This window comes from Corapipo altera, unplaced genomic scaffold (genome assembly GCF_003945725.1).
Source record: "Corapipo altera isolate COAL_440 unplaced genomic scaffold, ASM394572v1 23b, whole genome shotgun sequence".
Lineage (NCBI taxonomy): Eukaryota > Metazoa > Chordata > Aves > Passeriformes > Pipridae > Corapipo > Corapipo altera.
Genome location: NW_020884885.1, coordinates 9,462,098 through 9,475,631, shown reverse-complemented (window position 1 = coordinate 9,475,631; position 13,534 = coordinate 9,462,098). Strand labels below are relative to the sequence as shown.

General features: G+C 38.9%; 1 protein-coding gene and 1 non-coding gene across 4 annotated transcripts in view; both read left to right on the top strand.

Moving 5' to 3' along the window:
* The window catches only part of CKAP5 (cytoskeleton associated protein 5), a 55,956-nt gene that overhangs the window by 35,912 nt on the left and 6,510 nt on the right, over positions 1–13,534 (top strand). For 2 of the 3 annotated variants that reach the window (XM_027641945.1, XM_027641943.1), the window contains exons 25-40: positions 422–616; positions 1,149–1,284; positions 2,069–2,157; positions 3,324–3,449; positions 4,112–4,261; positions 4,692–4,895; positions 5,633–5,768; positions 6,603–6,796; positions 8,521–8,693; positions 8,900–8,923; positions 9,824–9,997; positions 10,417–10,537; positions 11,238–11,417; positions 11,864–12,051; positions 12,466–12,541; positions 13,320–13,508. In XM_027641945.1, the coding sequence (XP_027497746.1) occupies positions 422–616; positions 1,149–1,284; positions 2,069–2,157; positions 3,324–3,449; positions 4,112–4,261; positions 4,692–4,895; positions 5,633–5,768; positions 6,603–6,796; positions 8,521–8,693; positions 8,900–8,923; positions 9,824–9,997; positions 10,417–10,537; positions 11,238–11,417; positions 11,864–12,051; positions 12,466–12,541; positions 13,320–13,508 (2,355 nt within the window). The remainder of the gene's footprint in view (positions 1–421; positions 617–1,148; positions 1,285–2,068; positions 2,158–3,323; positions 3,450–4,111; positions 4,262–4,691; positions 4,896–5,632; positions 5,769–6,602; positions 6,797–8,520; positions 8,694–8,899; positions 8,924–9,823; positions 9,998–10,416; positions 10,538–11,237; positions 11,418–11,863; positions 12,052–12,465; positions 12,542–13,319; positions 13,509–13,534) is intronic. The other variant, XM_027641944.1, reaches the window with a different exon arrangement.
* On the top strand, positions 10,600–10,710 carry LOC113946788. The gene has a single exon (XR_003527551.1). It is a non-coding gene; the product is annotated as a small nucleolar RNA SNORD67 (small nucleolar RNA).

Sequence of the window (13,534 nt, the reverse complement as noted above, 5' to 3'; positions counted from 1 at the left end):
AAACTTTCTTCCTGCATGATAGCTGTCATTCAGTGCCTCTAAAATGAAACTTTTGTCTGTTTTGATTAGCATTTTAAGTGCTAGTGTGTTTTCCCTCAAATTCACCATGGAACAGAACTGGAGTCATTAAAAAGAGCACATGGAATTCTATTGCTTTCAAAAGCAACAACCTTTACAGTTTTAAAAGACTGTGCTTCAAGTTTTAAGATAGATGTGTGTTAACATATTGTACTCAACTTTTTATTTTTGTAATTGCTAACATCAAAGTTGATGTTAGTTGTGAATATTTTTTTGAAGAAAGTTTGGGGAAGGTTTTTCCTACTCACACAGAGTTGTGCAAGGGACTGCTATTCAGTCTTGTGGCCTGACAGAGCAGTGTTAGCACTTCTTCAAAAACTTTTATTTTAAAACTTTGTTTCAGCTTCTTGGTTGGTTGGCTGAGAAGTTGCCTACCCTCCGCTCTGTTCCTTCTGACCTACTCTTGTGCGTGCCTCACCTGTACTCCTGCCTTGAAGATCGAAACGGGGATGTGCGCAAAAAGGCACAGGATGCCCTGCCCTTCTTTATGATGCATCTTGGCTTTGAGAAGATGGCAAAAGCCACTGGCAAGCTGAAGGTATTTCTGTCACAAAGATTAGATAATGTGACCTTGAATGAGTGAATATTAACAAGTCACATTCACAGTCTCATGATACGCTGTCCTGAGTCATGTAAACTTGTCTGCATCAAATATTTTCAGGGGGGCTGAAAATAGTATCAGGAGGCTGTGAGTTAGAGCTTTCTCTACTTCAAAAATGATTACTACCACTACAGGCTTATCACTTCAAGAGCCTGATATTTATTCACTCTTCGTTCCTTCTGAAAGAAAAAAAAAATCTACCTGCAGAAAGCTTCCATACCAGTTACTATCCCATTGTATGCTTTTGTACTCATACTTTCAGATGGCTTCTAGCAGTTTGGTCTGGCTTATGAACCCTTGAGTGAAGAATAATTGTGGGGCATTCCATTGACTTCATAGGACCTCTCACCTAGAACAGATTGCTGGTGCACGTTTCCCATGTTTTCCTTGTCTGCGGCTTGTTTATTAGTAGATTAGTGATAGTCATCACTAAATTTATCACTTCTTTTTTCCCCTTTTTGTTCTCTAGCCAACTTCCAAAGACCAAGTACTGGCCATGCTTGAGAAAGCCAAAGCCAACATGCCAGCCAAACCAGCTCCCCCTGCTAAATCATCTTCCAGAGTGGTAGGGGGAACAGCTCCAGCCAAATTCCAACCTGGATCAGGTAACCTCTCTTATCTTCTGGGAAACATCTGAGAAAAGGGTGGGTTTTGAAGCTTTTTGACATTCTAGAGGAAGAAACATACTGGAAAAGAGGATTTCAGCATAGTTAGGGTTACAAAGAACTGTGGAATCTAGTGAGTTCTGTCTGCAGTTCTGGCCTTTCTTGCAGTTGAATCAGCTTCCAGTGTAGGAGGGTACTTCCTTTCCACACAGCCATCTGTCCGCTGCTATTTGAAAATATCTACTTGGTATTGAAGTTAAAACCCATGGGCTGCAGGGGGAGGCTTTTAGTAATACTAATCTGATTTTAATATAATATGATTTTAAAATGTTTTCACGTTATTTTTTATCTAGACTACTTCTTCAATATAGTTTTATCTGGGAGTACTAGATTGCTTGTGCTGATGCAAAAGAGGGTGATGGGATTAGGGGACAACTGATTTATTTGAAGAAGCAGTCCTGTCTTATTGCTCTACTGGGGCTAGCTTGCCTGCTGAAACCAGGTGCAATTACAGCTCTAGACATTAGCCTGGAAAGTATGTTTCTGTGCATTTGTAAATTGTTTTGAAAATGACAAATTTGCTAACATAGTATGATATTAATTATGAAAACTTTGTATGCTAACATGGAATTTAAGGGACCTCCTCTGTGGGTCTAAAATCCTCAGACATCTGTGTAATAAGTATATTGTATCCTTGAACAGTTTTCCTTCTGTTCTTAGAACACAAAATTGATAACCTAAAATAGACTTGAAGATAGCTTGAAATGGTCTATTGTTTCTCTAGCATTTGCTGATGACTTGGGGTCTAATACCATGGAATCCAAGCCTGATCCCAAAAAAGCCAAAGCAGGAGGACTGTCCTCTAAAACTAAGGTCAGTTTTATTTTGTATAAAATCAGTTCCATGAAGTTAATAGCTGTGGTTTGTTAATCTGTTATGGCTAGAAGAGTATAGTCCTTGAACTCTAAAGTGACAGGTGTTCCTGTATCACTTACCCAATCGCTGCTGTTGTCATTACCTATTTAATTCTTAAAGTCCGTGTTGTCAAAAATGCAGTCTTGTGAGAGACTCAATTTGTCTGAAATCTGCTTGGCCTCCTTGATTCTGTGCTATTGAGAATTCATTCTTACTGTTACACTTCCAGTGTTATACTTTAACATTAATTTTGAACCCATGTATCAAAAGAAATTTGTCTCTGCCTTAAAATATGAAGGGTAAAATGTTCTCAATCACTAGTGAAAAAAGGGAAGGAATATGCTTGAAAGCACAATAATCTCAATTGATTACAGTCAGTTTGTGGTTAGGTTTTTCTGTTTTGCTTTACAGTAATTTTTTTGCTATTAACTTTAAAGTTTGTCCTGTGGGTACAACTAAAAATAACCTGAATTGTTTTAATCCTGTTGCCTCCATTGTCTGAAGTAGTGCTATAACAAGAACATTTTATGTCCATCTTAATGACAAGAATGAGCAAAACAGACCTTGAAGGATATTGTAGATTTGCTGAAGTCGATGCAGTGTTCTGTCAAGAGTTCAGAACTGGGATTATAGAGTTAAGGCCTTTGCTGCAAATGCATTAAAAGGTTTGGAATGGTAACTCTTAGGAGTAAATAGCTGTCTAACAACAAAGACTTTTCTGTGGCTTATTTACAGCAGTCAAATGTTAATAGCAATATATCCAAGGGTAATGCCAGCCTGCCCAAAGCTAATACAAGCCTCAGCAAAGGCAGTTCAAGTCTGACAAAGAGCCAGTCTATCAAACAGGTACTACGTTGGGTTTTAGGGATGTGTGGGTGACTAGCACACTGGTTGAGTGATGTGTCATACTTCACAGGGTACTACTGTGCACACTGTCATGGGTATTGCTTCCACAGCAGCAGAGCACACACTTTTAAAATTCTAATCAACAGTTTTCTTTCAGCTTCTCTCTGGCTCTTGTATACATAGGCAGCATGAGATTGGCTGGTATCTAATGCTTGCAATTGCTGGGACTGAGGCATATATATGTCTTGTGTTGCCTGTTAACACTATGCTTTTTTCAGGGTGTACAAGGGAAGAAAGTGCTAAGCAAGCCTAATTTGAAGGAAGACGATGATAAATCAGGTCCTATTTTTATCATAGTCCCAAATGGAAAAGAACAGAGGATGAAAGAGGAGAAAGGTCTGAAGGTGAGAAAAATTGGAATGTTTTCGCAAGTTTTGAAGGAGATTTTTTTTTTTAATGCCATTTGTTAGTTTTTAATTTAGAATAAAATGTGCTATGGCATGAAAGTGCTAGTCACTGTCCATCTCTTGGACAGATTCTTCAGTTGAATTTCACAGGTCAATATCTGGCTTACTGTGATGTTTCTCTTCTGATTTCCAAATTTTGTGCATATGGGCTTTTCTGACAGTATATAAATGCTGAAAATTTGTGAAGGATTGTTAAGCTTAGTCAGCTGTTTTCAGGTACAGAGTTCCAGGATACATTGTAAATGCTTTAATTTACTTATTTTGAACAGCCCTACTTAGCAATTCTTAGGGAAATTCTGTTACTGAAAACATGCATGTTATTTGTAACTTGCTAGTAGATAGGCTTGTCTGTAGCTTAAAACCAACCACTTAAGTGATAATTATTAAGATGATGGCCTAAAGATAACCAGTCCCCATGAAGAAAATTTTTTACGTAAGAGAAGGTGAGCAAACACCACTGATTTTTTCCTGTTACTTATTGACAATAAGGAGACTTTGAAAACAGATTCTGAAGCAGAACTAAAAGATATACAATCAACAGAGTCTTTCAGGAAGAAAATTTATTGCTTACTTTGAGTTCTAAATGCTGCCTTTTACAGGTGTTAAAGTGGAATTTCACTACTCCCCGTGATGAATATATTGAACAGCTAAAAACTCAGATGTCCACCTGTGTGGCCAAATGGCTACAGGATGAGATGTTTCATGCAGACTTTCAGCACCACAACAAAGCACTGGCTGTTATGATTGAGGTGAGTTTGTCTCTGTGGTAGTAGATGATGTGCTATGGAATTATTCTCTGCTATGACAGATTCTACCTGAATTCAAATCAAATAGGAGTTCTCTGAGGAGTCAAGAGTCATTTTTCTGTGAAGTTGAAACCTAAACATATATAATTTTCAGAGATATGGTGAAGTTGGTATTAATACTGTTTCTTGGGAGAAGGGAAAACTTCCTCACCAGAGACTTCTCTTAGAATTTCAGAAAAGCCGTATAAGTTAAAAGCGAGTACTTATGGTTCTGAGAATTGACCAATAAATGTATTGGTCAATTACGTTTGGTCAATTACAATGTATTGTAAACTATCTTATCCACATAGCTTAGCTTATTCTCTGTTCTTTTCTTGAACTCTGTGTGTGTGTCATTATGCATAACCTTTTTTTTCTTTTTTCTTCCTTCAAGCACTTGGAGAGTGAAAAAGATGGAGTCATCAGCTGCCTGGATTTGATCTTAAAATGGCTTACCCTGCGGTTCTTTGATACCAATACAAGTGTTTTGATGAAAACACTTGAATACCTTAAGTTGCTTTTCAATATGCTGAGTCAAGAAGAGTATCACCTCACTGAAAATGAAGCATCCTCTTTCATTCCATATCTTATCCTAAAGGTACAATTTATTTTACACAAACTAACCTTATTTTTCATGAGGAATAAAGCAGGATACCATCAAATACTGCAGTATGTTCATTCTAAATACATTGTGAATAGAGTTAAATCCAGTTGGCTGTTGGTCATGAGTGGTGTTCCCCAGGGCTCAGAGTTGGGGCAGTCCTGTTTAATATCTTCATCAGTGATTGGGCAGAAGTGTTAATCTGCTGGAGGGTCAGAAATCTCTATAGAGGGATCTGAACAAGCTGGATAGATGGGCCGAGGCCAGTTGTATGAGATACAACAGGCCTAGTTTTTTAGCCTGGAGAAAAGGGGGCTCAGGGCATATCTAGTGCTCTGTATAACTACCCAGAAGAGGTTGTAGTGAGGTGGGTGTTGTCTCTTTCTTGCTAAGCAGTGAGTGAATAAGATGAGAGAAAACAGTGTCAAGTTGTACAAGGAGATGGTTATGTTGAATATTAGGGAAAACTTTTTCACCAAACAGCTGGTCAAGCATTGGAACAGGCTGTCCAGGGAAGTGGTTGAGCTTCTATCACTGGAGGTATTTAAAAGATATGTAGATATGGCACCTAGAAGCCTGCATATTTCCCTTTAAAAGACATTGACTAAAAAGGAATTTTACCTTGAGAATAATTCTGGCTTGCCTGACATTATTTAGAATAGTGAAATAGTGTCATGAGACTGTTTAAAATATCCTGTATTTCTTCCCCTCTTTTTCTGTTAATTTTCCATTAGGTAGGAGAACCGAAAGATGTCATCCGCAAAGATGTACGTGCCATTCTGAACAGGATGTGTCTCATCTATCCAGCCAGCAAGATGTTCCCTTTCATCATGGAGGGGACAAAATCCAAAAACTCAAAACAACGTGCAGGTGCGAAATGGCGGGTTGAACTGGACTTACACAAAGTACTTGAAATTGCTTTGGTTTGTGTCTTGAAAAACCCAGCATAAGAGTGTTGGGTGGGATGTGAGACTTGTCTGCATGTGGCATTTTATGCAGATGTTCGTAAGTGTTTAAAGGATCAGATTTTAAAGTATCATATTGCTTTTTATTTTGGTGTCTTTGTACCTTCCAAAGATGAGCAATTGAGCAATCATGTCGTTACTATCAGTATTAAGATTGTCTCCCTTGAATAGGCTTGTTTTCTTAGTGAAACAGTGCTGAGGAGAAGGGTGACAATTCTCTTGTCCTAGTCACCAAGAGAATCAGTTAATCTGATCAACAAATGTCTCTACATTGCACATTTGTCTCAACACAAGTAAGGTCTGTAATAAAGTTAAGGTGCTTGAACTACAGACAGCTCCCTAGTCGCCTTGAAAATATCTTATCCTGGTATAACGTGGAAGTTAAATTCTCTACATAATATAGCATTGTAAGCTCACAACTGTCTAAACTATCTAGATGTGAAGTTAATTAACATTGCTCCTATAAGGTAACAGGAAATATTTGAAGGGCATAGGGCTGACTGAAAACTTTTACGTACTCTATCTGTGTGAAGTAGTCTGAACCTGTAGTTTACTTTTATTCATCTCTATTTATTATTTATTCATCCTGTAAATCACCTGGAGTGTGTCTGTCATCAGCTTTGTGATTGACAGTTCTCTACAGTGAATGTTCACATTGTGCAAGCAGCACAGAAACTGGGAGTGCTCTCTTTCCAACAGCTTTCAAGTTGAATCTGTGTATGTTATTTTGTTTCTTTAGAATGCTTGGAAGAGCTTGGATGCCTGGTTGAATCATATGGCATGAATGTATGCCAGCCAACTCCAGGGAAAGCCTTAAAAGAAATGGCAACTCATATTGGTGATAGGGACAACACCGTGCGCAATGCTGCACTGAACACCATTGTGACTGTCTATAACGTTCATGGTGATCAAGTGTTCAAGCTGATTGGAAATGTGAGTATAACTGGAAATAAGATTATGGGGGTTTGGGATTTAGGTGGTAGGTTTTGTTTGGTTTGGTTTTGGGGTTTTTTGTTTGGTTTGTGGGATTGTTTGGGGGTTTTTTGTTCCTTACTCTTTTGTAGAGGATTAGCACTGTTTTGCTTGTGATTGGTCATCTTGCTGTTGGCGTCAAGAGCATTTTGTAGTTTTGAAAATAACTATCATAAGATCTGTGGTGCTGTAAATTATTTGGTTAATCCCAGATTGTGGAATATATGAAATCATAGAATGGATTGAGAAGGGACCTTAAGGATCATTTAGGTCCAACCCTGCTGCCATGGCAGAGCCACCTTCCACTAGACCAGGTTCCTCAGAGCCCCATCCAACCTGGCCTTAAACACTTTCAGGGATGGCATATCCTGTTCCAGCGCCTCAGCCGCCCTTACAGTCAAGAATTTCTAATCCAGTCTAAACCTACTCTCTTTCATTTTAAAGTAATTACTCCTTGTTTTATCACTACATGCTCCATTTAGAAATCCTCTCCAGCTTTCTTGTAGGCCCCTTCTAGGTACTGGAAGGCTGCTATGATGTCTCCCTAGAGCCTTCTCTTCAGCATCCTGAACAACCCCCAGCTCTCAGCCTGTCTTCATAGGAGAGGTGTATATAACCTGGGTGTGCATGAATGAAAAACAAAGCTGGAAGAAACAAGGGAAACACTGACTTTCATGGGAATTAAATTGTTTATAAAGAATAACTTGAATGGATATTTTATGGAATATGACGAGCAGGGAAGGAAGGCTGCCCCTTTGTGGTTGTTTGTTTTTTTTTTCCAATTTCTTGAAAAGTTGAAGTTTAATGTGACTCTTGTTTTCTCCGGTAACCATTTCCATGAGAATTAATGTTGCATTTTCATTAACATTTTAGGATCCAATCATATTTCAACTACTGTTCAGAGTGCAATCTGTCTCCTCCTTAGCTTTGCGTAGTCCATTTGCTTTTGGATTTTCAAGGTTAAGAAAAGAACTGTAGCACCTGAACTCTTCAGCCCTTTCTAACTATGACTTTCTGAACTTCAGTAGGTCACAACTAAAATGTATGGGTTCTCAGGAAGGCTTCCAAATCATAGGGATGTTGTAGAGTAGTTCTCACAAAATTGTCATGCTTACTTGTGTTCAAGTGTAGTTATTGGTAATCTTTGGTCCAGTAGGTAAGCAGGTATATATGAATCTTTTCACTACCTGAGTTGGAGTTTAAAGTTCGATCTTGTGTTGAGCTTGAATGATGAGTACATTGAACTGGACAACTGTAAGAAGTACTCTGTCTTCTGTGGCAGGGTCCAGAGTGTTAAAGCACTGCCTCATCTCCTAATAGGGAATATAGAAAAGGTGGATGGTGGCTTTTTGTTTGAGTTTTTTGCAGCAACACATGCAACAATTGGAAACACTTGATAGTACCATACTTTGAATTTGAGATGAATTGTTTCTTGAAAATTATGTGGACTAGAAATAACTGTATTTGGTATTACAGCTTGTCAATATGGGTTAATTAGCTTTTGAAGTAACATCTGGCAGTTCAAAGTGGCCCTGTTAGTTTGCTGGTAGGTGATAGCATTGACAGTTCCTGCCTTGGTGATAGGGAACTTCAGTCTGCAGTAGTAACTGGTATGCATCCTGTAGGTGACCTAGATTTCTAAAATCCATACAACTCGAGTTGAGTGAAAGTATTGTGTGTTACAGCTTTCTGAGAAAGACATGAGCATGCTGGAGGAAAGAATAAAACGGTCGGCCAAGAGACCCTCTGCAGCTCCTGTGAGACAGGCAGAGGAGAAACCTCAACGTACTCAAAACATCAGTGCTAACGCTGGCATGATGCGGAAGGGGCCAGCTGAGGACATGTCCTCCAAGCTCAAGTATGTAATGATACGTTGTGGTCTCTACTCTGCATACTGTATGTGCTAATATCATGTCTGGCAATGTCGTTTTAGTTCTCATATCATCATCTTTGCATGTTGTGAAATATAATATAAATCAAAATGTCTGAAACTTTTTTGTCTTGTCTGTCTTGAAATCTTTCTAAATGGTCTTGTGCCTCTTTTCACTGCTTCTCCATGGACAGAATTATGTATCGCACTTATAGGATGTAAGTACTGCCCACTAACTCCTTGGTAGCAAGGCTCTTGTATCTTTCAGTTTCTATCCCAGTCATCCCTTCCTGAGGGTGATGGGTTTGCCATGGCTAGTTCTAGGTTATTTACAGGTCTCTGACATAAAGAAAAGAAACCAAAAATACAAGTTTCTGCCAAGGTGACCATAGATCAAGCTGCAGGCAGACTTGGCACTCCTACATTAAGCAGCTGTTCAAAATATTGGGAGAATTTCCAATGTGTTACATTAAACTTTGTATTGGTTGGACCCTGTTCTTAACTTGTTATGTTAAACATAAAAGCACAGAACTGGATAAACATGTGTGAATCATAGAGCCTGGGGCAACAGTACCAGAAACAAAAAGCTCAGAAGCTGTATTGCTTGTTGCCTGCTCATTATTTCTGAGTAAAAATCTGTGTTAAGAACTATGTATTAGAATATTTCCTTAAAAATCCAATATGCAGCACAAGTTACGTGGGATGCTGGAAGTCTTAAGTTCAGAGGAGCTTGCAAGGTTGCTGTGTACATATGCATCCTGTCCGTCATTAAAAAAAGCGAGAGGAGAAAGAAGCCACACTAACTTCAAAGCTATGTTCCATTTATACTCCTGCAAACTCTACTAGTTATCTCAAACCACTGCATACCTGTCACAGGTGCAGGGGGTCTTGTGGGTTGCAAGAGGAAGTCGAAAGCAAGTGACTGGCAGCTGCTCTTCTGGCCCACAAGAGTTTGTTTTACTCATGGCTTAGGGGAAAGGCAGAGAGAGTTATTAGGGGGCTTAAATATAATCAGAATTCCAAAATGTGCTATTCTGAGAGCTTTAGGCCTACCAGTGGATGCTGGTGCTAGTACTCTTGTGTATGTGTAATAAACACCTCTCTCCTGGTTTCTATAGCCAAAATCGCAACATGGGCAGTCACTCTGAGACAACACATACTGTTCCACGGGAATTTCAGCTGGATCTTGATGAAATTGAAAATGACAACGGAACTGTCAGATGTGAGATGCCAGCACTTGTGCAGCACAAACTAGATGACATTTTTGAGCCAGTCTTGATTCCTGAGCCCAAGTGAGTTTAAACTCCTAAGTGAAATCAGCAGGGCTGCTTAAAAACTATTTTGTGAAGCTGAATTGGCTAGTTTCTACGTTCAGACTTGTTTACGTAGAGGGTAGTGTCAGCTAATTTGAAGAGATGTCAAAACAAAGGTCCCTTACACTGTGAAATCTGGAGAACAGTTATTTTTAATGAAAAACCTGAGTTCTACTTACATATTTTTATAGTAAAAGAATTCTGAGTTTGTAAATGCATCATCAGTGTCTTTACAAGTAATGCTATAGATGTGTTAAAAAGAGTGATTCCTTCCTTGACTATCCTCAGTGAAGAATGAAATCCTTTTCCCTTGTCTCTAAATCTTGATTGAAATGTAGCAGTTGTGTGAATTAAAGTAGCTCTCCAGAAAGTAATGAGTTCTCTTTTCAACTGTTTAGAATTCGTGCTGTGTCCCCACACTTTGATGACATGCACAGTAACACAGCTTCTACTATCAACTTTGTCATTTCCCAAGTAGCCAGTGGTGATATAAATACAAGCATTCAGGCTCTGACACAGGTAAGTGAATTAAGGTAGCAACTGATCATAGCAGCTAATCACACTGTATTAAACTATTTGTCTGCGAGGGTGATGAGTTGCACTGTAGTGGAGCAATCATGTCAGGTGACATGGACTCTGCTCAGAATCTCCCTGTTGACAAAACGAAGTGCACAGGGGCCATCTGACTCGCTTTAGCAATAGAAATTCCACTTGGAAGAGGTAGAATAGACTTAATGCTTTTTTCATTAGTGATTCTGTGTTATCATTTTGGTTTTGTTAAATTATTTGTACTATGAGTTTGAAAAAGCCAGTTAGTCAGTGAGACTGAATTTTTAATGTAAACTGGTGTATAGATCCTCTGCAAAAGGATTGTCTTGCCTCAGTTTTTATGTGGTTTTAGGGTGGCTTTAACTACTTCAGAGTTTTAATAATACTTAAAAGATTTCATAAAGCTGTGAATTCCAGAATTTTTAATGGAGTGTTTTCATTTGTGTACAGGATAGGATTGCAGTTCTCTGAAAGATTAATAATTGGTTGTATTGGGATTAGCAATACAGGTCAGTGGCTACTGATTTCAGGTGAAAGCTTAGAATACAAGTGCCTTGGGAAATTGATTGGTCAAGGCAATGCCCTTCCTACAGAAAAGTTTTTAAGTCATTGTTATTTTGCACTGTTTGCATTATGTTGACTTCACTAGTGTTTTGTTTTTAAATCTTAGATTGATGAGGTGCTCAAACAGGAGGACAAAGCAGAAGCTATGTCTGGCCACATTGACCAATTCCTAATAGCTACCTTTATGCAGCTTCGGCTAATCTACAACACGCACATGGCAGATGAGAAGCTGGACAAAGATGAGATAGTCAGACTTTACAGCTGTATTATTGGGAGCATGATCACGGTAAGGCTTTGATGTAAAATGTGAGGTGAAGAGCAAATAACTTCTGTGCAGAAATTGCAGGAGAATGGAATGTCTGTCCTGTACCTAGGTTAGATTACTATTGAGTCTCTTTTATGAAGGTTTGTTGCTAACTATCTGCTCATCAATGCGCCTTTTGAGAGGGAGTGGGGAATGAGAAACTGGGGAAGAAGGTCTCTGCTTCTGCAGAATACAACCACTGTAATACTTCTATTAAACTGTTTTTAATATTCCTTTTTGAGTGCTGAGTTGGTGGCCTAAGTATTTTCAGAAGACACTCAGTAGAAATAACTTTCTTCATAGTTGTGTTTTGACTGTTTAATGTTGTGGGAAACAGGGAGATGTCATGGTTAGACAATGTAGTCTAGAGAACTCCCTGTATTAAAGGATCGTGTACAGGGAAAACTAATACTGTCTTCAATCTGTAGCTATTTCAGATAGAGAGTCTGGCTCGAGAGGCCTCCACTGGTGTGCTTAAAGACCTAATGCATGGTCTTATTACATTAATGCTGGACTCTCGGGTTGAAGACCTTGAGGAGGGGGAGCAGGTCATCCGATCAGTCAACCTCTTGGTAGTGAAAGTTCTGGAGAAGTCTGACCAGACCAACATCTTGAGGTATATAATGAAAACTGCACAATTACTGCTTTTCTTTACCTGTTCTTGTGTGTTCCTTGAATGACTGAGTTTGTTAGTCATTCTGTAAGCAAACACAAATGTCTGTGGAATCATTCAGTTAGCTGATAAAGAATTATCACTCATCATCAATGGTGATCAGAATTTGACTGCACAATCTGCACAGTTGGAGGCAAGCTAAACAAACCAGCTTAATGCTTCTCTATGCTTTATAGTTCAGCAGACTGCCTCTTAAATTCTTGTAAGTAGAAAGAAAGAAGGAAAGAACTGTTACACAACGTGATGTAAACTGCGGGACTAACCTCAGTCTCTGTGGTATTCTGGGGTGAGTTGGCATCTTTTTTTCTTTTGTATAGAATGTTTCTGTTTAACCTCTGTAAATTTTATTCCTTTTAGTGCTCTGCTTGTTTTGCTCCAAGACAGTCTTCTAGCAACAGCCAGCTCTCCTAAGTTTTCAGAACTTGTCATGAAGGTGAGCCTATAATAGAGATTTTGAATTTACTTGGATTATCTGAATCATGTTAGCTGAAATGACACATACAGTTAAAAAAAAAAAAATTTGTGGCCATGACTTGAAATACTTCTTATAACTCTTATAACATTATTAGATGTCACATATAAGGACTTCTTGTATGCCAGGAGGGAGCTTAGCACCTGCTAATAGTTAACAGAAACGTGTGCACACTAATGCAAACTCCATACAAGCTGTAAAGTCACCTGCTGAGCTCGTTTGCTTGGGCACAGCACTGCACTATGGATTCAAACAGTCCCAGACTGGAGCTGACTTCTATTTTGTCATCTCTAATGATAGACAGAGTGAATGCACAAATGTTTGCATTTAAAGCATGAGTGTGATTTTTTTTTTTTATCATACAACAACCTTTTGTAACTGGCATGATTTAAAGACAACTTAGGCATTCTTAATGAGGTTAAACCTAAAGGCGGTGTACATAGCATGTATGTATTATCTGCTAAAATTTCTTCACACAAAGCATTCAGTCTCCTGCTGTAGATAGAGAAGTCAGCATTGCATTTACGCATCAGCTCTAAAGAAAGATCTGGATACTGTACAGCTAGTTACAAAGAGAAAGTATGTACCAGTGCAAATATAGCTTGAACAGGCAGACACTGCGTGCCTGTAAATGGTAGCAGAGTGAAGTGACTCAGTGGTAATGTTGTGTAATCTCTCATTACATAATTGAATGCTTTTTCCTTGAGTTATCTTGCTTTAAGTCGGCCTCTCGTTCCAGTGTCTGTGGAGAATGGTGCGTCTTCTTCCGGAAACCATTAATAGCATAAATCTAGATCGGATTCTGCTGGATATCCACATTTTCATGAAGGTCTTTCCCAAAGAGAAGCTGAAGCAATGTAAGAGTGATTTTCCTATAAGGACATTGAAGACTCTGCTTCACACCCTGTGCAAGTTGAAAGGGCCCAAGGTCAGAGCAATCACTAGTCATGTGCT